Below are 27,322 nucleotides of genomic sequence, written 5' to 3'. Positions count from 1 at the left end.
GAGGTTTAATAGTTGTTGTGAAGAGGATCCCGTTGCTCTTTGCCGGAGCGGTGTGAAGGTAAAGGGGACCGAGGGAGGGTGAGTGTTGGGGAATTCTGTCTGGTCAGTGATGGAATCGGTTGTCTGGATATAGTTGGATGATTCGCCTTTTATTTTTCAGGCTTTCCTCTTTTCTCATATCAATGTTAAGGTCTTAAAGTTCACTCTGAGACCCACAGGGTTTGGTGCATTATATTCTAAGTGTTTTCCAAGAGTTGATTTTTTTTTTTTTTTTGGTCCATGAATTATTTAGAAGTGCGCTTTCATTTTACAAAAGTTTATCGTTTTACTAGACTTCTAAGTTTTCTTTGGTTAGAAAAATGTCTGCATGAAGCTCATTTCTTGAAATCTGAGGGGACTCATGGCCTAGTCTTTGGTGACTTTTTAATAAATGTTCCTTGTATAACTCGAAAATGATATTTAATTGTTTAGCTGTCAATTGTGTTGTACAAAATTTGTACTTTTTTGTTTGCTTATTCTCTTACAGAGAAAGGAGAGATTAAGTCTTCACTGTGATAATGATTTTATTCATTTCTTCTTCCGCTGTCCATGATCCAATTTGAGTTGTTTTGTATGGAGCGGTTAGTCTTAGATCGAGGTGCATATATTTGAATGTTCATTCGATTACTTAAGCACCGTTTGTTAAAAAGACTGCAGTTCCTCCACTGACTCCTTTTGTACCTTTGTCAAAAATAAATTTGCCATACTTTTGTGCAGCTATTTCTAGATTCTTAGTTATGTTCTATTTGTCTATGTGTCTGCTTTTATCGTGAAAGTATGTTGAATTTTGTCAATACTGTATGAATTTATATGATTTTTCTTCTTTAGCTTGTTACTATGGGGGAATCCCCTTATTGATTTTTGAATATTGAACCAGCCTTACATTCCTGGAATAAACTTCACTTGCTTGTGGTGTGTAATTCTTTTTTTTTATATTGCAAGAATTATTAATTAATGCTTTTTTTGAGGATTTTTGTGTCCAAGTTTGTGACAGACATTGGTCTGTAGTTTTCTTTTTTGGTCCTGTCTTTGGTTTTAGTATTAGGATAATACAGATCTCAATAAATGAGTTAGGAAGTGTTCTCTCCTCTTCTATTTTCTGGAAGAGATTATGTAGATGATATTTTTTCTTTTAATGTTCAGTAGAATTCTCCAGTGAAACCATCTGGGCCTGGAAATTTCCTTTTGGAAGCTTTTGATTATGGCTTCAATTTCTGCAGTAGTTAAATAACTATTCAGGTTATCTATTTAGTGTCTGTTCAGAGTACCTACATATTTAATAGTGGGTAAATTGTAGGAGTCTATGTTTTGTGAGAAAATTGGACTATTTCATCCAAGTTATTGAATTTATGTGCATAAAGCGGTGTGTAATATTCCCTTACTTTCAATGACTACAGAATCTATAGTTATATCTACTGTTTCATTTCTGATATTGGTAATTTGTGTCTTCTCTCTTTTTATCTTTGTCAGTCTTGCTAGAGGATTACGAATTTCATTGTCTTTTCAACAAACCAGCTTTTAGTTTCATTGATCTTTCTCTGTTTTCAATTTTATTGATTTCCACTCTTACATTTATTACTTGCTTCCTTCTGATTGCTTTGGGTTTTCTTTGCTCTTCTTTTTCTAGTATCTTACGTTGGAAGCTTACCTTATTGATTAATACCTTAATTCTTTTCTAATATAAACATTTAGGATTATAAATTTACCTTTCAACACTGCTTTATCTGCATCCCAAATTGTGATATGTTGTATTTTCATTTTTATTCATTACTTTTTAATTTCCCTTGAGACTTCCTCTTTGATCCATGGATTATTTAATTGTATTGTTTAATTTCCAAAGTTTGGCGACTTTCCTGTTACCTGTTACTGATTTCTAGTTTGATGCTATTATAATCAGAGAACATAAGCTGTATGATTCCAGTTTGTTAAGTTTTGTTTTATGACCCTGGAGAGTGTCACACAGGTGCTTGAAGAGAATGTGTATTCTATTCGTGTTTGGCTGGAGTAGGATGGATATGTTCAGTTAGGACTCTTGAGACTCTTTTCTTGGTCTTTTGATGCAGGCTTTTCTTAGAGCTTTGTTGTCTGTGCCTACTGATGGTTCTGAGTTATAAGCTTCTCTAGTGGCCTGTTTGTGATACACTCGAAGGAAAGGAAACCCAGGGAACTCACTGCAGTTGTTCCTTAGGCCCTGAGGTCTGTGGACGGTGCCTTTTCTTTTTAACTTTGAGTCTTTCTATTTGTATTTGTTGTTATGTCATTTTTTCCCCCTGGTCTCTTCCACATTCATTATTCTCTTCTATCTGTATTTTCCTGTATTAACTTTGTTAATGTAAATTTTGCTAGGTAAGCACCTGTTTCACATCAATATAAAATATGTTGCTATACAGTTAGGCATAATATCCTACAATAACTACTTTGAAACACTGCCTTATCTGGGAATGATTCTCATTCTGTCTTCTCTCTCTGTATATGTGTGCGTGTGTGTGTGTGTGTGAGAATATATATGTTTTTAAACTCTTCTTTATCTCATTTGCTAGGGAGTTATTTGTGACATTGGTCGTTTTAAAGGACCAGCTCTTTGTTTTCTTTAAACTCCTGTTATATTCATTTGATTTATTTAAGGTTTTTCTTAATTACTGTTTTCCTTTGGGGGGGGGTGCTTAATTTTGTTTTGTTTTTTTTTTTTTCCTACTTCTGATGTTTTAGAGTGAATACTTAGCTCTCTTTTGTTCTTGTTCATTTTTTTATTTATTATTTTATTGAAAGGTAATTGCTTTACAGAATTTTGTTTTCTGTCAAACCTCAACATGAATCAGCCATAGGTATGCATATATCCCCTCCCTTTTGAACCTCCCTCCCATCTCCGTCCCCATCCCACCCCTCTAGGTTGATACAGAGCCCCTGTTTGAGTTTCCTGAGCCATACAGCAAATTCCTGTTGGCTATCGATTTTACATATGGTAATGTTAAGTTTCCATGTTACTCTTTCCATACATCTCACCCTCTCCTCCCCTCTCCCCATGTCCATAAGTCTACTGTCTATGTCTGTTTCTCCATTGTTGCCCTGTAAATAAATTCTTCAGAACCATTTTTCTAGATTCTGTGCATTAGAATATGGTATTTATCTTTCTCTTGCTGACCTCACTTCACTCTCTATAATAGGTTCTAGGTTCATCCACCTCATATACCCTGAGGAAACCAGGGTTGAAAAAGACACATGTATCTCTTTTTTGTTCTATTTATTTGTATATTTACTTTGTTGGTCTCTGGGGGCAATTTCATACATCACCAGTGTAGTACAGCTGAGCCATTAATCTTGTAGCTTCACCACTGTTAACTGGTTCATTTTTATGACACTGCTGAAAAATCAGTTGTTTCTATAGAGATTAAAGATAAAAACCTTTTGAGAAATGTGCAAGTTCCTTTTGTATACCTACAGATTTTTCCACTCTATTAGATTTTTCATCTTTCACAATATTTATTTTCTTTGAATTAGTGGTAACTGGTTTTGCTGTATTCTTTACCTTAAAGTTTTTTGGCTGGCTCTATGGAATACACTCCTGGACTTCTGTCCTTAGTTTGTCCATGGGCATGGTCTTTGATACCCTCGTGCAGCTGCTCAAGCTCCAGGTGACTCCATCTGCACCTGTTATATTTATTTTTAATTAAAAATAAAGCCATTTAAATATATACATTTCACTCCGTATACAACTTTAGCATGTTCCATGACTTCTGGTAAAAATTTTGTAGCTTTTGTATTGATTTCTGACTTTGATCCTGGGTTATTTAGGAAAGTGTTCTTTTTCTTTTTTTCCCTTGTGGCTCGGCGGGTAGAGAATCTGCCTGCAATGTGGGAGACCTGGGTTCGATCCCTGGGTTGGGGAGATCCCTTGGAGAAGGGAAAGGCTACCCGCTTCAGTATTCTGGCCTGGAGAATTCCAAGGACTGTATAGTCCACGTGGTCGCAAAGAGTTGGACACGACTGAGCGACTTTCACTTTCTTTTTCTTTTAAAGCAGATTGATTTATTTAGTTATATAAAAGAGACATGTATATATATTCAACACCTTAAAATTCATCAATTTGAAGTGTACGGTTCAGTGACTTTTAGTACATTCACGGAATTGTTTAGTCAACACCACAGTATAATTTTAGAACGTTTTCAGTACCCCAGAAAGAAACTTTTCATGCATTAGCAGACATTCATCATTCATGCCACCCTGTGTCCCCAGCCCTAGGAAACTTCTAATCAGTTTTCTGCCTCATGTGTTTGCCTATTATGGACATTTCATATATATGGAATCATAAAATATGTGGTCTTTTGTGACTGACTTCTTTCCCTTAAGATAATGATTTCAAGGTTCATTTATGTTATAGCATATATTGGTACTTCTTTTTTTTTTTTTTTCGTTTCATATATGATATTATACGTATTTCAATGCCATTCTCCCAAATCATCCCACCCTCTCCCTCTCCCACAGAGTCCAAAAGACTGTTCTATACATCTGTGTCTCTTTTGCTGTCTCGCATACAGGGTTATTGTTACCATCTTTCTAAATTCCATATATATGCGTTAGTATACTGTATTGGTGTTTTTCTTTCTGGCTTACTTCACTCTGTATAATAGGCTCCAGTTTCATCCACCTCATTAGAACTGATTCAAATGTATTCTTTTTAATGGCTGAGTAATACTCCATTGTGTATATGTACCACAGCTTTCTTATCCATTCATCTGCTGATGGACATCTAGGTTGCTTCCATGTCCTGGCTGTTATAAACAGTGCTGCGATGAACATTGGGGTACACGTGTCTCTTTCAATTCTGGTTTCCTCAGTGTGTATGCCCAGCAGTGGGATTGCTGGATCATAAGGCAGTTCTAGTTCCAGTTTTTTAAGGAATGTCCACACTGTTCTCCATAGTGGCTGTACTAGTTTGCATTCCCACCAACAGTGTAAGAGGGTTCCCTTTTCTCCACACCCTCTCCAGCATTTATTGCTTGTAGACTTTTGGATCACAGCCATTCTGACTGGCATGAAATGGTACCTCATAGTGGTTTTGATTTGCATTTCTCTGATAATGAGTGATGTTGAGTATCTTGTCATGTGTTTGTTAGCCATCTGCATGTCTTCTTTGGAGAAATGTCTATTTAGTACTTTGGCCCATTTTTTGATTGGGTCATTTATTTTTCTGGAATTGAGCTGTAGGAGTTGCTTGTATATTTTTGAGATTAGTTGGTTGTCTGTTGCTTCATTTGCTATTATTTTCTTCCATTCTGAAGGCTGTCTTTTCACCTTGCTTATAGTTTCCTTTGTTGTGCAGAAGCTTTTAAGTTTAATTAGGTCCCATTTGTTTATTTTTGCTTTTATTTCCAGTATTCTGGGAGGTGGGTCATAGAGGATCCTGCTGTGATGTATGTCAGAGAGTGTTTTGCCTGTGTTCTCCTCTAGGAGTTTTATAGTTTCTGGTCTTACGTTTAGATCTTCAATCCATTTTGAGTTTATTTTTGTGTATGGTGTTAGAAAGTGCTCTAGTTTCATTCTTTTGCAAGTGGTTGACCAGTTTTCCCAGCACCACTTGTTAAAGAGATTGTCTTTAATCCATTGTATATTCTTGCCTGCTTTGTCAAAGATAAGGTGTCCATATGTGCGTGGATTTATCTCTGGGCTTTCTGTTTTGTTCCATTGATCTATATTTCTGTCTTTGTGCCAGTACCATACTGTCTTTATGACTGTGGCTTTGTAGTAGAGCCTGAAGTCAGGCAGGTTGATTCCTCCAGTTCCATTCTTCTTTCTCAAGATAGCTTTGGCTATTTGAGGTTTTCTGTATTTCCATACAAATTGTGAAGTTATTTGTTCTAGCTCTGTGAAGAATACTGTTGGTAGCTTGATAGGGATTGCATTGAATCTATAAATTGCTTTGGGTAGTATATTCATTTTCACTATACTGATTCTTCCAATCCATGAACATGGTATATTTCTCCATCTATTAGTGTCCTCTTTGATTTCTTTCACCAGTGTTTTATAGTTTTCTATATATAGGTCTTTAGTTTCTTTAGGTAGATATATTCCTAAGTATTTTATTCTTTTCGTTGCAATGGTGAATGGAATTGTTTCCTTAATTTCTCTTTCTATTTTCTCATTATTAGTGTATAGGAATGTAAGGGACTTCTGTGTGTTGGTTTTATATCCTGCAACTTTACTATATTCACTGATTAGTTCTAGTAATTTTCTGGTGGAGTCTTTAGGGTTTTCCAAGTAGAGGATCATGTCATCTGTAAGCCGTGAGAGTTTTACTTCTTCTTTTCCAATTTGGATTCCTTTTATTTCTTTTTCTGCTCTGATTGCTGTGGCCAAAACTTCCAAAACTATGTTGAACAGTAATGGTGAAAGTGGGCACCCTTGTCTTGTTCCTGACTTTAGAGGAAATGCTTTCAATTTTTCACCATTGAGGATAATGTTTGCTGTGGGTTTGTCATATATAGCTTTTATTATGTTGAGGCATGTTCCTTCTATTCCTGCTTTCTGGAGAGTTTTTATCATAAATGGATGTTGAATTTTGTCAAGGGCTTTCTCTGCATCTATTGAGATAATCATGTGGTTTTTATTTTTCAATTTGTTAATGTGGTGTATTACACTGATTGATTTGCGGATATTGAAGAATCCTTGCATCCCTGGGATAAAGCCGACTTGGTCGTGGTGTACGATCTTTTTAATGTGTTGTTGGATTCTGATTGCTAGAATTTTGTTAAGGATTTTTGCATCTATGTTCATCAATCATATTGGCCTGTAGTTTTCTTTTTTTGTGGCATCTTTGTCAGGTTTTGGTATTAGGGTGATGGTGGCCTCCTAGAATGAGTTTGGAGGTTTACCTTCCTCTGCGATTTTCTGGAAGAGTTTGAGTAGGATAGGTGTTAGCTCTTCTCTAAATTTCTGGTAGAATTCAGCTGTGAAGCCGTCTGGACGTGGGCTTTTGTTTGCTGGAAGATTTCTGATTACAGTTTCAATTTCTGTGCTTGTGATGGGTCTGTTAAGATTTTCTATTTCTTCCTGGTCCAGTTTTGGAAAGTTGTACTTTTCTAAGAATTTGTCCATTTCTTCCATGTTGTCCATTTTATTGCCATATAATTGTTGATAGTAGTCTCTTATGATCTTTTGTATTTCTGTGTTGTCTGTTGTGATCTCTCCATTTTCATTTCTAATTTTATTGATTTGACTTTTCTCCCTTTGTTTCTTGATGAGTCTGGCTAATGGTTTGTCAATTTTATTTATCCTTTCAAAGAACCAGCTTTTGGCTTTGTCGATTTTTGCTATGGTCTCTTTTGTTTCTTTTGCATTTATTTCTGCCCTAATTTTTAAGATTTCTTTCCTTCTACTAACCCTGGGGTTCTTCATTTCTTCCTTTTCTAGTTGCTTTAGGTGTAGAGTTAGATTATTTATTTGACTTTTTTCTTATTTCTTGAGGTATGCCTGTACTGCTGTGAACTTTCCCCTTAGGACTGCTTTAAAGTGTCCCACAGGCTTTGGGTTGTTATATTTTCATTTTCATTCATTTCTATGAAAATTTTTATTTCTTTTTTGATTTTTTCTGTGATTTGTTGGTTATTCAGCAGCGTGTTGTTCAGCCTGCATATGTTGGAATTTTTAATAGTTTTTCTCCTGTAATTGAGATCTAATCTTACTGCATTGTGGTCAGAAAAGATGCTTGGAATGATTTCAGTTTTTCTGAATTTACCAAGGCTAGATTTATGGCCCAGGATGTGATCTGTCCTGGAGATGGTTCCGTGTGCACTTGAGAACAAGGTGAAATTCATTGTTTTGGGATGAAATGTCCTATAGATATCAATTAGGTCTAACTGGTCTATTGTATCATTTAAAGTTTGTGTTTCCTTGTTAATGTTCTGTTTAGTTGATCTATCCATAGGTGTGAGTGGGGTATTAAAGTCTCCCACTATTATTGTGTTATTGTTAACTTCTCCTTTCATACTTGTTAGCATTTGACTTACATATTGTGGTGCTCCTATGTTGGATGCATATATATTTATAATTGTTATATCTTCTTCTTGGATTGATCCTTTGATCATTATGTAGTGTCCTTCTTTGTCTCTTTTCACAGCCTTTGTTTTAAAGTCTATTTTATCTGATATGAGTATTGCTACTCCTGCTTTCTTTTGGTCCCTATTTGCATGGAAAATCTTTTTCCAGCCCTTCACTTTCAGTCTGTATGTGTCCCCTGTTTTGAGGTGGGTCTCTTGTAGACAACATATACAGGGGTCTTGTTTTTGTATCCATTCAGCCAGTCTTTGTCTTTTGGTTGGGGCATTCAACCCATTTACGTTTAAGGTAATTATTGATAAGTATGATCCTGTTGCCATTTACTTTATTGTTTTGGGTTCAAATTTATACACCCTTTTTGTGTTTCCTGTCTAGAGAATATCCTTTAGTATTTGTTGGAGAGCTGGTTTTGTGGTGCTGAATTCTCTCAGCTTTTGCTTGTCTGTAAAGCTTTTGATTTCTCCTTCATGTTTGAATGAGATCCTTTCTGGGTACAATAATCTGGGCTGTAGGTTATTTTCTTTCATCACTTTAAGTATGTCTTGCCATTCCCTCCTGGCTTGGAGAGTTTCTATAGAAAGATCAGCTGTTATCCTTATGGGAATTCCCTTGTGTGTTATTTGTTGTTTTTCCCTTGCTGCTTTTAATATTTGTTCTTTGTGTTTGATCTTTGTTAATTTGATTAATATGTGTCTTGGGGTGTTTTGCCTTGGGTTTATCCTGTTTGGGACTCTCTGGGTTTCTTGTACTTGAGTGATTATGTCCTTGCCCATTTTAGGGAAGTTTTCAACTATTATCTCCTCAAGTATTTTCTCATGGTCTTTCTTTTTGTCTTCTTCTTCTGGGACCCCTATGATTCGAATGTTGTAGCGTTTAATATTGTCCTGGAGGTCTCTGAGATTGTCCTCATTTCTTTTAATTCATTTTTCTTTTTTCCTCTCTGATTCATTTATTTCTACCATTCTATCTTCTAATTCACTAATCCTATCTTCTGCCTCTGTTATTCTACTATGTATTGCCTCCAGAGTGTTTTTGATCTCATTTATTGCATTATTCATTATATATTGACTCTTTTTTATTTCTTCTCGGTCCTTGTTAAACCTTTCTTGCATCTTCTCAATCCTTGTCTCCAGGCTATTTATCTGTGATTCCATTTTGATTTCAAGATTTTGGATCAATTTCACTATCATTATTCGGAATTCTTTATCAGGTAGATTCCCTATCTCTTCCTCTTTTGTTTGGTTTGGTGGGCATTTATCCTGTTCCTTTACCTGCTGGGTATTCCTCTGTCTCTCCATCTTGTTTAAATTGCTGAGTTTGGGGTGTCCTTTCTGTATTCTGGCAGTTTGTGGAGTTCTCTTTATTGTGGCGTTTCCTCTCTGTGTGTGGGTTTGTACAGGTGGCTTGTCAAGGTTTCTTGGTTAGGGAAGCTGGTGTCGGTGTTCTGGTGGGTGGAGCTGGATTTCTTCTCTCTGGAGTGCAATGAAGCGTCCAGTAATGAGTTATGAGATGTCTATGGTTTTGGGGTGACTTTGGGCAGCCTGTATCTTGGAGCTCAGGGCTGTGTTCCTGTGTTGCTGGAGAATTTGCTTGGTATGTCTTGCCCTGGAACTTGGTGGCCCTTGTGTGGTGCTTGGTTTCAGTGTAGGTATGGAGGCGTTTGATGAGCTCTTGTCAATTAATGTTCCTTGGAGTCAGGGTTTGGACTTAAGCCTCCTGCTTCCAGTTGGCGGTCTTATTTTTACAGTAGTCTCAAAACTTCTCCTTCTATACAGCACCATTGATAAAACATCTAGGTTAAAGATGAAAAGTTTCTCCACTCCTTTCGAAGACAATGGGTTGCTTTTCTGGGTGCCTGATGTCCTCTGCCGGCATTCAGAAGTTGTTTTGTGGCATTTACTCGGCGTTTAAATGTTCTTTTGATGAATTTGTTGGGGAGAAAGTGTTCTCCCCGTCCTATTCCTCTGCCATCTTAGCTCCTCCTCGGTACTTTTTTTTTATTGCCAAATAATACTCCATTGTATGCACACACCAAATTTTGTTTATCTGTTCATCAGTTGGTCGACATTTAAATGGTTTCCACTTTTTGGCTACTATGAATAATACTGCTGTGAATATTTGTGCACAAGTTTTGGAGTGGACATGGGCTTTCATTTCTCTTGGTAGCTACTAGGAGTAGAACTGCTGGGTCATACGATGACTCTATATGGGTAGCATTTTGAGGAACTGCCAACGTATTTTTCAGAGTGGCTGTACCTTTTTAAAATTTTACCAGTACTGTCTGAGAGCTCAAATTTATTCACATCTCACCAACATTAGTTACTGTCTTTTTTTTTAGCCATCCTAGTGTATATGAAATGGTTTGCTAATGAATAGAACATTTTTGGTTTTGATTGCATTTCCTAAGGCATTATGATATTGAACATCTTATACTATAATCAAGGATGCAGCCTGTCCATTCCCAACATTCAGACATCTACCAGGTTTTTTTGTGGCCAAGTTATTTGATAGAATTTTGTAAAAAGTTCTACAGGCAGAAGAAAAGAAAGCATATTCTCTCTTTCTCTGAAACAACGTCATCTTTACATGTTTAAAATTTAACCTATTCATACTTTTTATTTTGCTTTTTATTTTGTATGCTTTCCTGTTTCTTTTTCATCTCATTTCTTAACTTCTCTTGTCTTAAGTTCCTCCTCAGTTTATGTGATATTTACCCTTCTCCAACAAGAATGACTAAATCTATAGTGCCTGGATTAGTTGATCATAATGAAATTGTATCTCAGCTTGGACACGGAGACAACTTCCCCTCCCTAGTTCCCTCAACAGGAGAAACAGTTTTTACCTCTGGACGTTTTTGTGGCAATTAAAAATTTTAGTCCCAGACTGTTAATAATTTCCTTATGGCATATATCTTCTGTCTTAAGAAACTTTACTTAACATTTTTTTTCCAAATTATAATCATGTTTTCAACATCTATTTAATAATAGAACCATGTTTATTTTGAGCCTCCCACATATAAGGTACCATGTGGTACACCATTGAGAATGTGAACTTTGAAGCCAGGTAGACTGACTTCAATTTAACATCACTAAACCTCTGTTTCTGTATGCATGCTGCTGCTGCTGCTGCTAAGCCACTTCAGTCATGTCCAACTCTGTGCGACCCCATAGACGGCAGCCCACCAGGCTCCTGTGTCCCTGGGATTCTCCAGGCAAGAATACTGCAGTGGGTTGCCATTTCCTTGTCCAATGCATGCATGCATGCTATGGCACTTCAGTCGTGTCTGACTCTTTGTGACCCCATGGACTGTAGCCCACCAGGCTCCTCTGTCCACGGGATTCTCTAGGCAAGAATACTGGAGTGGGTTGCCATTTCCTTCTCCTCTATATGCATACTGTGAGATAATAATAATTACAGCAGTACACAAATAATGGGATTGATGTGCACATTAAATGAGATACCTCCTTCTGCATATTACATGATTCCTTGTAATAACCATACTTGCTAATATGAATTAAGTATTTATCTGGGCCAGTCTGTTGCTGAGTTGCTTAAAAACATCAACTCATTTAATTCTCACAGTCCCTTGAAATAAATATTTTTGATTTGTTTTGGGGAAAAGAAAACCTGAAGAAACATTTTCATATTCATATAGCTAAAGGATGACAGAGCTAGAAATGAAGCTTTTGTTAATTTTAGTCTGAGTGTCATGGTCACACTCATATTCCGTTTTGATGAATGACTTGAATAGGTTGATGTGAATAGGTTCAGTAGTTTGAATAGGTTGAACAGGTTGATGTGACTGTCTACTCCACAGTATTCAGTGCCATAAACAATACTTTGGTGTTCTCAGGAAGCACTTGTGGGGTGAATGCAGAATAACTGACCACATGAACACTGTCTTTCCAGGTTTTTTGGAATCTCTGCTTAGCCCTTGGGACAGACCCTGTGGTGAAGGCTGCAGGATCTTCCATATCAAGCATCAGCAGCTGTGGTTAAGTCCACAGGTGCCCACCTGACCTCGGGTTCCTGGGAAGAGCAGAGTTGTCAGCAAGAGAACCTGTGGGTAAAGCCCAGCAGAAAGATGCCAGGCAATCGGAGTGCTGCTGGGCCGTCTCCGACCCTGAGTACAGGGGGATGTGACAATTCCTGTGAGGTAAGGAGTAGGAAGAGGCACCCAGGGACAGAAATTCTCCAGAATGAAAGATAATATCTCACTATTTTAATTTGTATGACTTTTTTTTTTTTTAAATCAGGCAACATAATCAGGGGATTTTTATTGCTTATTTATTTATGTGAATTTCCTTCTGTCCATTGTTGATTTATTTATATTAGCTTATGGATTTTTACAGAGTTTTTTTTTAAGAGTAAGGTTAATAACCTTTTATCATTCTTATATATTGGGTTGGCCAAAAAGTTTGTTTGGGGTTTTCTGTACGATGTTATGGAAAAAACTCAAACGAACTTTTTGGTTAACCCAGTATTTCTGTGAATATTTTTTGCCACTTTGTAATTTGAAATTAGTTTCTAGTTTATCCATAAGTGACAAAAGGTGCCAAATAGTTGTCAAAGTCTTCTTAAAACAATGGCTCTTCTCTGCTTTGTTTCTCCCAGATTCCAGCTCTCTAGAAGCAAGCTCTCTTAAACTTTTTAATGGATTTCTTTTTAGTTTTGAACATTATCTACTGACTTTCCACTATGTAAGGTAGAGATTTAGCTTTTCCACGCACCTCCACTCATATGCACATTTGCCTCTACCTATCACTGTTCTGATTAGATCTATCGTGTTTATTATTGTGACTGTTTATAGTTGAGTTGTGTAGTATCCCTGCTTACTATTTCTTCACAACTTTTACTGTTCCCTGGAATTAATGGATTGATCATTTCTTTGCTTTACTATATACATATCAATAATTCAACGCCAAATTCTTTCTAGTTAGTTAAATCTCCTCTCTGTATATTCAGTTAAAGAATCTACCTGCAATGTGAGACTCAGGTTCAATTCCCCAGTCGGGAAGATCCCCTGGAGAAGGGACTGGCAACCCACTCCAGTATTCTTGCCTTGAGAATCCCACGGACAGAGGAGCTGGGTGGGCTACAGTCCATGGGGTTGCAAAGAGTCGGACACACACATAGTGACATTACTTATAAATACTCATACCGTGTTTACTATGAGCCCAGCACTGTTACACATACACTCTATCTACTAACTCATCTTCGTTACCATCTGGAGAAGTAGGTACCATTGTTTTTCTCATTTTATAGAAGGGGAAACTGTTGTTGTTTGTTGTTTAGTTGCTGAGTCGTATCCAACTCTTTGCAGCCCCATGGACTGTAGCCCCCCCAGGCTCCCCTGTCCATGAAATTTTCCAGGCAAGAATGCTGAAGTGGATTGCCATTTCCTTCTCCAAGGGGAAACTGGGGCATAGAGAAAAACTATCTGACCCAAGTTAACACAGCAAGTAAGAGCGGGGAGTGCTATCTCAACTCTGGGTATCAGTGTCTTCTCTTTGAAAAAATCTCTCCTGGACCTTGTTGACTTGCTGAAGGCTGGTCTGGTTGCTCTCTCGCCTTCACACACAGCTATGACTTTGGTGTCTTCTGTCCACCATCTATCAGGAAATCCTTTTTACTTCTGTCTTGTATCAGATTCCTTTCCCTGAGAATCCTGTTTTTTTTTCCTTCTTGTTTCCTAGATCCTGTGTCTTCCTCTTTCTTGGTTTACCCCCTAATTTGGAGGGTGGGGTACTTCCTTCAGTATATCCTTGAAAATGGATGCATGACAAGAGAACTTTATGAAGCTTTGCATATCTGAAAATGTCACGTAAAATGTATTTATGTAATATATATAATTGTATAAATACATTTACAGAAATACAAAAGTAATAAATACCATGGAAGTATGTTTATTTGACCCTGATAATAAATTTATCTTTTTGGCTGAGTGTAGAATTCTAGGCTGGAAATCATTTTTGTGTAGAATTTTACAAATCTGTTTCCAGTCTAGTCCTTTTCCCGCTCACACACACATTTTTTTCTGCTTTTCAAAAAATCTCTTATTTCAGTTGTTGAGCCTCCATATTTTAAATTCTTTGCTCTACCGATTTCCATTTCTTTCTCTTTTGCTCTCCTTCCTAGAAGTTTTTTTAAAAAAACTTTATCTCCCAAATCATCTTCTGTGTCTCTCATTAATGCTGTTCTATATTTTTGGAAGACGGAGGGATACTCAAGATACTGGAATGGTATCTTGAGACTGAAAAATGAGGCAGGCAACTCCATATAATCAATGGATCAGTTTATGGTTATAGGTAACTTACTCACAGGGTGAGATCAGGGGGGCGATGAACCAGAAGCATTCACAGCTGCCTCCTACACAGCTGAGGGACGATTGGGACAGTTTCACAGTTAACCTAGGGTCTGGGGGGTGGGTACGTGCTTGGAAACAGCAAGTGCATTCCTAAGTCAAGCTTTATGAATGGGCAACTAGTCTTATGGGCACTGGGAATACCTCAGTGAAGGTCTTCATTATTATTTAAAGACTAATAGAGCCTAGAGGCCACAAGATCTAATGATCATTAAGCAATATCTATTAACTATTAATACAAAGCCCTTGGTGACAGAGAAGAGACTTACTACATGGTACAGCCCTAGGCAGGGTCAGTGAGGAGGCCCAAGATGGCATCTGTTATGATAACAACTGTACATATGTTTTTTATATATAATTTCATTTATTTATTTGTTTAGGCTGTGTTGGGTCTTCGTTGCTTCATGAGGGCTTTCTCTAGTTGCAGTGAGTAGGGGCTACTCTCTACTTGCAGTGCTCGGGCTTGTCATTGCAGTGGCTTCTCTTGGCTGTGGAGGAGGGGCTCTAGGGCACATGGGCTTCAGTAGCCGCAGTTCCTGGGCTCTAGAGCACAGGCTCAACAGTTGTGGCATATGGGCTTAGTTGCTTTGTGGCATGTGAAATCTTCCTGGACCAGGGTTTGAACCCATGTCTTCTGCAGTGGCAGGTGAATTTACCACTGAGCCACCAGGGAAGCCCATGTTTTTGTTTTAGATAACTCTTTTTCTTTTCAGGATTTTTGTTTAGTATCTTATCACTCTTATATTAGTAATAGTTTTTAAATTTAATTTTTAAATGATAATACAGTCAGATGGCTCAAAAATAAAAATTTTAAATATATATAAAATTTTAAAATATGAAAAGCTATATACAGTCTAAATTCTCTTATCTTTTTCCTGTCTATTCACTTCTCTTTATTTTTAATTTTTATTTAGTTTTTGGCTGCACCATGGTGGGGCATGTGGGATCTTAGTCCCCTGACCAGGGACTGAACCCACACCCCCTGCGGTGAGTGGAAGCATAGAGTCTTAACCACTGGACCACCAGGGAACTCGCTGTTCACCTCTCTTTAATACATATAACCAAGTTAGTTTTCTCGGCGTGAATTTCTTTATGTAAGTAAAAGCAGTTGAGAGCACACTGTTATTTTTTCTTTTTTTAGTTCAGGAAAGGTAGCCCACAAGACAAATTCTTATCAGTTTTTGGTAATTTTAAATCGTTTGGTAAAATAGAAAATGAGTTATAAACCATGCTGCCATGAACATTTTTGTTCATGTCATGTATGTGTGTCCACCCTCTCTTGACTGTATACATAGGGATGGAGTTAGTGGGTCCTAGATTCAGCCTATCTTTTAAAAAATATTTTTGTTGTGAAATATAACGTATGTCCAGAAAAGCGTGCAAAACCAACATGTACAGCTCAGTAATTTTTCACTATGACGGTCTAGAAAATGTCCATAGTTAGCATTCCAGAATTCCCCTACTTCCAAAGTCAGGTACTCTCCTGACTTTTATGATAACTTATTTCCATTGAAAAGAAAATCACAAGCTTCAGAGTGGAAGAAGAGACAGACAACAGAGGACTTGTACCCAGGATGTATAAAGAACAGCAGAACAATAAGAAAAAGCAGATGACCCTGTAGTCAGAGAGGTTATTTGAATAGGTGTGTAACAAAGGAGGAAATCCAAATGGCTAGTAACACGTGAGATGGTACTCAGGGAAATCAGGGAAATGCAAAAGTGAAACCACAATGTAATCCTACCATATCTCCACCAGAATGGCTAAACTTAAGAAGCCTGACAATGACAACTGTTAGCAAGGATAAGGGTCTGTATCAGTAGCTCATATACTCATATATACTCATATATCAGTAGCTCATATACTCAACTCAGTACATATAGTTGCTCATATCAGGAGTCCATAAACTGCTGGTGGCAGTGTAAACTGGTACAATATCTTTGGAAACATTTTAGCTTTCTTCATCAAAGCATGTGTAGACCATATGAGGAAACTCTTCTAGAAAATACCCAAGAGAAATCCTTGACTAATGTACCAGGTTGTTGTTGTTGTATGTGTGTACATACTTCTGTGTCACTTAGAACAGTGCCTGGCATGTCCTAAAAGCTATTTAAGTACATAGCATGTAGTAAGAACCATATGAGTGTTTTCTGTCATCGTCATCGTCATCATCTGGTTTGCCTGTGTCCAACCTGGATCCATTGGATGTAACTCCTCTGTATTTGGCTGCTGCTTCTGCTGCTGCTGAGTCGCTTCAGTCGTGTCCGACGCTTAGTGACCCCATGGACTGCAGCCTACCAGGCTCCTCCACCCATGGATTGTCCAGGCAAGAGTACTGGAGTGGGTTGCCATTGCCTTCTCCAGCATGGTACACTATGCTTTTCTGTAGAAATTGACTAAGATGATTCTAAAATTTGAAGTTCAAAGTTTTTTAAAAAATCCTTTTTATTTTGTATTGAGGTATAGCTGATTAGCCATCTTGTGATAGTTTCAAGTGAACAGCGGAGGGACTCAGCCATACATATACATGTATCCATTCTCCCCAAAGCTCCCCTCCCATCCAAGCTGCCACGTAATGAGCAGAGTTCCATGTGCTCTACAGTAGGCTCTTACTGATTATTGATTTTAAATCAAACCGTGTGTACAGGTCCATACCAAACTCCCTAAATATCCCTTCCCTCTGGCAAAGCCTAGTACATGTTTTGCCATCCTTCTACTTTTAACCTAATCTTGTCTTTTATATTTAAAGTGGATTTCTTGCTTTTTTTTACCCACTTGAAAATCTATTTTCCACTTACATATAATAAGATTATAGATGCGGTTGTGTTTAAATCTACCATATGGCTATTTGTTTTCTATTTGTTCTATCAATTCCTTGGTCCTACCCCCTTTATTTCTGTCTTATTTTAAATTAATTATTTTTTATGATTCCATTTTGTATTCTTTGTTATGTTTAAGAGCTTTAATACTTCCTTGTTTTATTTTAGTGGTTGCTTTAGGGTTTATAGTGTTGATATCATTAGCTTATTACAATTTAACGTCTTGACGTTATGCCATTTTATGTATAATTCAAGAACCTTACAACAACATACTTCCATGTCCTTTCCCACATTTTGTGCTATGGTTGTCATATATTTAAATTTGAGTATGTTATAAATGGCATGACTCATTGATATTCTAATTTTAAACAGTTGATGACCTTTTAAAAAGATCCAAACAATGAAATCAATATTTATATTTACCCATGTAGTTACCATTTTTGATGCTCTTCATTCCTTTGTGTAGATGTAGATTTCCATCTGGCATCATTTGCCTTCTGCCTTAAGGAACTCTTTTGGTAGTGCAGGTCAGCACAGAAAACAGCAAAATTCTGTAAAGCAATTATCCTTCAATACAAAAATAAATTTTACAAAAGAGTATCAGATGCTGCAGAGAAGTCGTTCGTGAAAAGAAGAGTCAGTGAGGCAAACTTCATTTCTGTCTTATTTTAAGAAATTGCCACAGCCACCTCAACCTTCAGCAAAAACCATCCTGATCAACCAGTAGCCATCATCATCAAGGCAGGACCTTCCGTCAGCAAAATGATTCTGACTCACCTAAGACTCAGATGATGGTTAGCTTCATTTAGGCATAAGTGCTCTGCTGCGCTCAGTTATGTTTGACTCTTTGCAACACTATGAACCTGCCAGGCTCCTCTGTGCATGTGATTATCCATGCAAGAATACTGGAGAGGGTTACCATTTCCTCCTCCAGAGGATCTTCCCGACCCAGGGATCGACACACCGTCTCTTGCGTCTCCTCTGCTGGCAGGTGGATTCTTTATCATTCAGCCACCTGTGAAGCCCTTAAAGAATAAAGTTTTTAATTAATTAATTTACATTGTTTTTAAGATACAATGCTGTTGAACACTTAGTAGACTACAGTACGATATGAAGGCTACTTTTACATGCATTCAGAAACCAAAAATTTGTGTCTCGCTTTATTGCAATATTCACTTTATTGTGGTGGTCTGGAATACCCACAATATCCCTGAGGTATGCCTGTACTAGTTGTTGCAATAAGAGGCTTGAGAGTGTGTACAATAAGTTACACTTGAGACTGACCACAGTTTGCTGAGGAAGCCCCCTACCTGGAAGAGTTAAGACTAACTGTAACACTGTTGAGGCAGCTGTCTTTAAACCTACTGCAGGGTACTTCGTATGCAATAACTTCTTCAGTTCCTCCTCACTGACTGGCAGTAAAGTGGACGACCGTTTATTGACCGTACAATTTGATCAACATTTCCACTACTGATTCCAGAGACTTCTCTCAAATCTCCTGAATTTGCCTCTGTCCGTTTTCTATCATTCCTGTAACAAACTGCCATAAACTCATTGGCTTAAAACAACACAAAATGTTAGTCTTGTAGTTGTGAAGTCCTAAATGGCTCCCATTGGGCTAAAGTCAAGATGTTGGCAGGTATGGGTTCGTTTATTTTTTTTTATTTTATTAATTTTGTCTGTGCTGGGTGTTCGTTGGCGTGTAGGCATCGCTCTAGCTCTAGCGAGCAGGGGCATCTCTTCGTTGTTGTGTGCGGACTTACCGTGGAGGCTTCTTTTGTTGCCAAAACAGGCTCTAGGTGTGTGGGCTTCCGTAGTTGAGGCATAGGGTCTACTATTTTATCCTCCGTGAAAGCTAACGAGTTAGCTGGCCATGGTGTTATGCCTGCTGGTAGAAAACATGAGTCTCCTGGGTGAGAGACAAAGGACTGGAATACTCACAGCGTTAGTGGCAGCCAGAGTATCAACATTTCCACGAGTTCCCTAAGCCTCAGTCCCCACAGGGTGTTGCAGAAGGCCAGACAAATCCTGCGTGTGCAGTAGGTTCCGTTATAGGTGAAGCACCCCTAGCTTATGGGTGTCGACTCTTTCATAAAGGCTAGTAAGCCTGCCTGATCCTTGCCTTGAGGAAGAAGTGTCTTGAGCATAATTTCCAGTGTAACTTGCCCTTTGCTCTGGAGAGGGAGGCTCTATCTTTTGAGGCTGTTCACTATATAAATATTCAAAAAGATAGTTTGGAAAAAAGGCAATCTTTGGTCTGCTTGAAAGATATACAGAAATATGAGATTTGTGGAGGATAGTCTCCCAATAATCTCTCAAGTCCCTTTTAATCCGGAACTGATATAATGGGCTCTACCCCTGGCTATGTTTTTGTTGAAGCAACCTGGCCATTTGCCGTGAACTATGTTCCACCTTTTGGAATTTCCTAATTGTATTCTTGTGGTGTTATTTCATAGTTCCCATGTCCATACGTTAATATGAACTGAGAATTTTAGAGGCTTGATCAAAACAGATTCGAATTTTAGTCAAATGTACTTCAGAAGTGGTATTGAATGCTTGTTAATTCATCCCCCCAGATGGCACAGAATGCCTGGTTATCTCTCTTGGTGTGTTGAAGTGTTGTCAACCCAAGGCACAGATTTTAAATCTGTGGATTTGAATTCTATTTCCTTAAATCCATTTCCTTCTCCAGGGGATCTTCCCGACCCAGGGATCTAAGCAGGGTGTCCTGCATTGCGGGCAGACTCTTTGTCATCTGAATCATCAGGGAAGCCCCACATATTTTGGATTTTAACCACATATCAGACATACAATTTGCAAATATTTTTCCCATTCAGTAAGCTGCCTTGTCATTTTGTGGAAGGTCTCAATTGCTGTGCATAAACTTTTTAGTTTGGTATATTCCCACTCGTTTATTTTTGCTTTCGTTGCCTTTGATATTGGTGTCAAATCCAATAATTTATCTCCACCAGTTACGTCTAGGAGCTTACCACCTTTGGTTTCATCAGAAGTTGTATGGTTTGGGGTCTTATGGTCAAGTCTTTAATCCATTTTCAGTTAACTTTGATGTGTGGTGTAAGAGAGCGCTCCAGTTTCATTCTATTGCATGTGGCTGTCCAGTTTTGCCAAACCATTAATTGAAGAGACTGTCCTTTCCCTTTTCATATTCTTGGCTCCTTTGGTAAAAATCAATTGACCATCAATGTGTGGGTTTATTTCTGGATTTTCTCCTCCGTCCCATTGATCTGTATGTCTGTTTTCATACCACAGTCAAGTTCGTCAGCACATTCTTCACCTCACAGAGTTACTTTGTGTGTGGGTGTGTGTGTTTGTGTGTGCGGTGAGAACACTTAAGTTAATTTTTGTATATGGTGTGTGGTGTGGATCACGGTTTGCTTTCTCCTCCAAAATGTTTATCTATTTGTTCCAGCACAGTTTTTAAAACAGGCTTTCCTTTTCCCCATTGAAGTACTTTGTCACTTTTTTCATAAAACAGTTGTCCATATGTGTGCAAATCCGTTTTTTAGACCCTCTATTCTGTTTCATTAATATGTGTGTCTGTACTTACATCCATACCACACTGTCTGAATTACTGTAGCGTTACAGTAAGTCTTAACATTACATAATAGAAATCCTCCATGCTAATCTCTGCTTTGTGTATTCTAGTTCCTTTGCATAGCAATATAAATTTCTAACATCTCTGTTTCCATTTTCACCAAAAAGTCGACAAAGAACTGGTTGAACAAGTGGAGGACAAATGAGTAAAGTGACCAAGTTGACTTCTATATTAGAGAACACCGCACCCATCCTTGGCTGAACACACATTCTTTTCTGGGGACACATGAAACATTCTTCTAGATAGACCATATGTTGAAATCAGACAGAGTACGTTTTCCGACAAGTATGGAATTAAGTTAAAATTGACCCAGAAGGAAGGCGTCAAGAGAAAATGCCTGTATTTTTGAAGACTAAATGAAAGCAGCAGTAGAGGGAGCTATGTAAATTGAGGGAAAAAAAGTGTAGATGCTGAGTTTTCTTGCTGATCCGATGGTTAAGAGTCCGCTTGTCAAGGCAGGGGCCGCTCGTTCAAGTGACCCTGTGCGATAAAACTACTGAGGCTGCGCTCTAGAGCCCGGGAGCCAAACTGCTGAGCCTGTGCACCCCAACCACTGAAGCCTGTGTGCTCCAGAGCCTGTGTTCTGCAATGAGAGAAGCCACTGCAATGAGACGCCCTCGCACCACACCTAGATGGTAGCCCCCGCTTGCCACAACTAGAGAAAGCCCATGCACAGGAACAAAGACCCAGCACAGCCAAGGATATATAAATAAATACATTTTAATAAAGTATACATGCCTCCTTCAAAAACGAATAAAACACAAATTTCCCATGAACATGAGCAACAAAGTAGAACAAACTTCAAATCCTGGACAAAATGATTATTTTCCCCCCTTTCAATCACACTGTTTATTTATTTATTATTGGAGTATAGTTGGTTTGCACTGCTGTGTTAGTTTCTGCTCTACAGCAAACTGAGTCAGGTATACACACTACTATGTATAAAATAGATAGCAAATAAAAAGTATAATTTTTAAAAACGAACGACTGTTATGTACAATGGGTGGCAGAAATTTATGACTAGATATTTTCATTCTATGCATTACGTGTAAGTAGGCCTCTGAAAGGCATAGCCTATGGGTATTATGGTAAAAATCACTAAAAACAATTTCCTATCTTTCCCTTATCCCCCTGTGCTGACCTGGTCACCCCAAATGGGGCTGTGTTTACAGGTGTCAGTGTCCTTTGAGGACATGACCGTGGACTTCAGAAGAGAGGAGTGGCAGCACCTGGACTCTGCTCAGAGGTTCCTGTACCAGGACATGACGCTGAAAACTACAGCCACCTCCTCTCACTGGGTATGCACAGCTACCCTGTGACTCTATGAGTGTTGTAGCCACGCGTTCTGGGAAACAAACTCACTCAGAAGGACAACGCAGATAGTGGAGTGCAGTTTATTACACCGGCAGGCCCAAGGCAGAGTCTCCTCTTAGCCAAGGACACTGACCAGTTTTTCTGAAAACCTTATATACCCTAAGTGTACACGCCGAAACCCACCTCCCCAAATTCCCTGAAACTAGTCTGAACAAAGGAAAGATACACTCTAAGTTAACCCATGATTCATATGCCTTAAGCCTAGGTAGTTAACAGTGGACAATTACCAATAGGCCTGTGGTCATACCCCAGTAAGCACAATAGAATTTATGATTCTATTCGGTTACACAGATAATTAGGGTATTCTTTCAGGAACAGAGAGTCTAGGTACGAGCCCTGGGGCTCTTTCATCCAGAGGGCCTGGTTTTCCAGTTGGTATGTCATTTCCACAGATACTGGGCTTATAGCTCAAAGTCCACAGTCCGGCCCAAGATGGAGTCCTGCTTTCAAGATGGAGCCTGTTCTCTCTGTTTCCTCCTTCCTGAGGACTCTGTTATGAGTAAAATTGTGTCCATCCAAGAAAATATGTTGATGTCCTAACCCCTACTATTTCTGAATGTGACCTTAATTAAAAATAGGGCCTGAGACGGTAACAGGGAGGAAGGCCAGAAGTCCCAGAGCAGCAGGAGAAAATAAACTGTAAATGGCAGACTTGTTTTTTTGTTGTTGTTGTTGTTCTCTATATGTGTTGACGACACCTAGTTCTCCCTTGAGCTAACCAATATGTTTTTCTTACAGAAAAGTTTTTCTTAAGCTATGTTAATGAAACCATGTATTTGCTTTGGAACCTGCCTTTCTTCAAAATGGTTCTGCCTAAGACTAACTACTTTTTTTTTTTTTTTCTTTTCTCAACCCTTGGGCTGATAATGGCTCAAGAAACCAGTATTCATGTCAATTGTTTTATGGCCGGCGGATGACACACCTTGGTCCATCCTATCTCAAAAATGCATATTGTGGGAGAGGGGCCTGGTGAAACTCCCTCAGCCTTGAGGTGTCTCTCTTATCTGATTAATAAGCTTGCTAACAGACATAAAACACCTTGCCAGAAACTAGCAAGGGGGCATTCTTTCTGCCCCTTTCTGATGTCCATGTCAGCAGCTTTCTCTCTCTCTCTCTCTCTCTCTCTCTCTCATACTTTAATAAAATTCTGTTACCCAAAAGGTTCCAGTGGGGAAGCCTCGTCTCTTGCCCTGGATCGAATTCCTCTCCTCCAGAGACCACGAATCCCGGCATAGCACACAGCTCACAGCAGGAACCTGTCGGGTCTTTCCAGAAGTAATCAATCTAGAACGAGGTCGTTAGGTGGGCCCTAATCCAATATGCCTGGCTTTCTTACAAAAAAGGGAAGTGCAGACACAGAGACACACAAACACACAAGAGAGACCGTGTGGAGGCACACAAGGAGTAGATGACCGTGTGATTGGAGTGATGCGTCTATAGGACAAGAGATGCCTGAGGCCACCAGAAACCAGGAGAGGGGCATGGAACACATCCCTCCCTAGCACCTTCAACAAGAGCATGACCTGGTTGACACCTTGGTTTTAGACTTCTGGCCCTCAGAACTGCAAGGCAAGAAATTCTTATTGTTCTGAGCCACACGGTTTGTGATACTTTGTTACAACAGTCCTAGGAAACGGCTTTCTGTACTTGGGAGTGGAGTGCTATTATAAGAAACACCTAAAAAGACATGAAGTGACTTTGGAATTGGGCAGCGGGTAGAGGCTGGAGAAATTTGTAGGTGCTTGACAGAAAAAGTCTAGCTTGCCTCAGAGAAACAGGTGGGAGAAATAGGCATAACTGTGTTTTTGCTGAGGTCTCAGATACCCTTCCCAGGTGACGCTAGTGGTAAAGATTCCTCCGGCCGATGCTGGAGACTCGAGTTCCATCCCCGGGTCAAGAAGATCCCCCAGAGAAGGAAAGGGCAACCCACTCCAGTTTTCTTGCCTGGAGAATCTCACGGACAGAGGAGCCTGGCGGGCTCCAGTTCATGGGGTTACAAAGAGTCGGACAGGACTGAAGCGAATTAGCACACAGCACTGGCCAAAGAACCTAGCATGTCTGGTACCTACCTGTTTAAGAAATGAATTCTAGGTATTTCCTAAAAGAACTAGAAGATTTAGAAAAGCTAATTTCATCTTAATTTCTGAATAATAATTTACTGATTGAATTTAACACATCATGAATAAGAGAAATTAACAGCTTTAGATATTTTTACCCTGCACAATGTTAGGTATAACTAGGTATTTAATAAGCATAGCATATCATGATGAAAATCATTAAAGACAACTAACTTCCTAGTTCTCTTCCATCCAACCCCCGGTGCTCACCATGTCACCTCGAATGGGACTGTATTGTAACAGAGGTCATTCAAGGACGTCCCTGTGGACTTGAGCAGAGAGGAGTGGCCGCACGTGGACCCTGTACAGAGGTGCCTGTACCAGGATGTGACACTGGAGACCTACAGCCAACTGTGCGCAGTGGGTGAGTAAGCACAGCTGCCCTGTGCCCCTGCCAGGGGCCTCAGAGACGCTGCTTCCATTCTCAGCTGCTGAGTGCTCTGGGGCATCTGAAGTGTGTAATGGTGTCATCTTTGATTTGCCCGAGATACTTCAGTCCTTTTACACTTCTGTGATTATTACTCTATTCCCAGGGAAATGGAATTACTTTCCTGAAGAGCAAATAGAAGCGTGGTTGAAAGGCCCTGAAACCCAATTAACTGGACCCAATCCTGTATCGTGTCCTGTTCACAGGGAACCAAGTTCCCAAACCAGAGGTCATCTTCAAGCTGGAGCAAGAAGAGGGCCCCTGGACGTTGGAGGAGGAAACCCCACATCAGAGCTGCTCAGATGTGTGACCTGAGTAGATGGGGGACGTGGAGTAGATCTGTTTTTCTAGGACAGGCTGATGCCTTTGAAAGGCTCTGCAGATAATCTGTCTTGAACGTTCTAAGAGCGCCCGTGATTCCCTTCCCAGAGTTCTCTGCGTCACGAAGCGCCTTCCCGGAACTCGGGGCATTTTCTGTTGGCTGCAGCCGTTGTAACAAGATGGCAGCGTTGGCGGAGTGATCAGGCCCCTGTCCTTCCTGGCGGGAGCCGGCGGCAGTGGTGGTAGCGGTATCGCCGCCATAACTTCACGGTTCACCTGTACCAGCCCCCGAAGTCGCCGTGAAGGCGAGGCCGTTAACGGGAAGCCAGAAGCCAGAGGCTCAGCCTGTTAACGGTAAGAACCCCCTCAACAGTCTGTGGGCTGGTGAAAAGAAACCTAACAGTAGCGGTGGTCGGGTTCCCCTTGGCCGATTCTGGGCCCTGTAATGCTGAGAAACAGTCAGAGTTTTCTGTTTCAAAACCTACCTGCCTTCACAGCCTTTCTCTGTGGACGAGCCCTAGGGGCGTCCATCGTCCGCTTAGAGGTGGCGGAGCTTAACCCCAACCCCATCTTTGTCTCTCAGGATGGCGAGCAGCAGCAGACCCAAAACTGATGTCCTTGTCGGAGGAAGATATAAACTGGTACGGGAAATTGGTTTTGGCTCCTTTGGGCACGTGTATTTGGCGATAGACCTCACCAACCACGAGCAGGTGGCAGTAAAATTAGAATCGGAGAATACCAGGCAGCCGCGATTGCTACATGAGAAGGAACTCTATAATTTTCTTCAAGGTGGGGTTGGCATCCCCCAGATACGGTGGTATGGTCAGGAAACTGACTATAATGTGCTAGTGATGGATCTTTTGGGACCCAGCCTTGAAGATCTCTTCAATTTCTGTTCAAGAAGGTTCTCAATGAAAACTGTACTTATGTTAGCTGATCAGATGATAAGTAGAATCGAATATGTGCATTCCCGCAATCTTATACACAGGGACATTAAACCAGATAACTTCCTAATGGGTACTGGCCCACAGTGGAAGAAATTATTCCTTGTTGATTTTGGTTTGGCCAAGAAGTACAGAGACAACAGAACAGGGCAACACATACCCCACAGATCTGGTAAAAGTTTCATTGGCACTCCTTTTTGTGCTAGCATCAGTGCCCATCTTGGTATTGAACAGAGTCGCCGAGATGACATGGAATCAATAGGATATGTTTTGATGTATTTTAATAGAGGCAGCCTGCCATGGCAAGGCCTAAAAGCTGCAACATTGAAGCAAAAATGTGAAAAGATCAGTGAAATGAAGATGACCACACCAGTTGATGTTTTATGTAAGGGATTTCCTATAGAATTTGCCATGTACCTAAAGTATTGTCTCAGGCTGTCCTTTGAGGAAGCCCCAGATTACAGGTACCTAAGACAGCTTTTTCGGTTGCTTTTCCGAAAACTGAGTTACCAACATGATTATGCATTTGATTGGATAGTGTTAAAACAGAAAGCAGAACAGCAGGCTTCCTCTTCAAGTGGGGAGGGTCAGCAGGCCCAAACCCCCACAGGCAAAAGTGACAACACCAAAAGTGAAATGAAACATTCTTAAACTTCAGTGAGGAACAGAAGATAAGCCAAAGATGAGCAGCGAAGTCATTTCCCTGTCAACTGGCTGTGGTCAGCAGAAAGTCTTCTGAGTTGATGGCTCTGTAGTTAATGAAACATGGCATGTGGTTTTCTATTTCACTTTTTCAATTGGAAATGGTCACTAAATGCTTGACATACACAAATTGGTGTGAAAATTGTGCCTGTGCCAATTTTAATTAAAATCTTTTATTTTGAACTATACTGCTTTGAGAGATCTCATTTCAGAAGAATAGCCTGTGCAGTTGCTATGATTGTTAATGCATTCTGAGGGTTTATCCATCCCTAGGGTTTGCAAGTTGTTTACTTAGAACATTCTTAAAATGGTTGGCTACTTGTTTGCAAGCCAGCTGTTATGGTAGCAATCCAAGATTCCAGTGTTTGATCGCATGGAAGACTGTGCCTGCTTACCTGTGCTAGAAATAACAGCATCTTAAGTGAAGACTTGAGAAAAACTTAGTGACTACTAGATTATCCTTAGGACTCTGCATTAATTCTCTAATGTTCTTGGTATTTAAGAAAAAGCATATTTGTCACAGAATTTTAGTTAACATCTTACAACTGA

At 39.5% G+C, this 27,322-nt stretch overlaps 1 protein-coding gene across 7 annotated transcripts; it reads left to right on the top strand.

The window, feature by feature from the left end:
• On the top strand, nt 1-26,961 carry CSNK1B (casein kinase I beta). 7 transcript variants are annotated; one of them, XM_010821916.4, is made up of 6 exons: nt 1-58; nt 12,001-12,247; nt 22,061-22,186; nt 24,623-24,743; nt 24,913-25,481; nt 25,711-26,961. In XM_010821916.4, exon 6 carries the CDS (start codon nt 25,712-25,714, stop codon nt 26,720-26,722), a length of 1,011 nt encoding a protein of 336 aa, XP_010820218.2. In that variant the 5' UTR covers nt 1-58; nt 12,001-12,247; nt 22,061-22,186; nt 24,623-24,743; nt 24,913-25,481; nt 25,711; the 3' UTR covers nt 26,723-26,961. The 7 variants fall into 7 exon arrangements, with proteins under 7 accessions (XP_010820218.2, XP_010820216.1, XP_059739561.1 ...); XM_010821914.4 differs by having other exon boundaries at nt 23,424-24,743; XM_059883578.1 differs by having other exon boundaries at nt 22,655-24,743.
• Nucleotides 26,962-27,322: the final 361 nt, after the last annotated feature.

The sequence above is a fragment of the Bos taurus genome, chromosome X, assembly GCF_002263795.3.
Source record: "Bos taurus isolate L1 Dominette 01449 registration number 42190680 breed Hereford chromosome X, ARS-UCD2.0, whole genome shotgun sequence".
Lineage (NCBI taxonomy): Eukaryota > Metazoa > Chordata > Mammalia > Artiodactyla > Bovidae > Bos > Bos taurus.
This window is presented reverse-complemented; position numbering and strand designations above follow the sequence as displayed.

Coding starts and splice junctions, on each gene's coding strand:
- CSNK1B (XM_010821916.4), top strand. CDS start 25,712: ATGGCGAGCAGCAGCAGACCCAAAACTGATGTCCTTGTCGGAGGAAGA.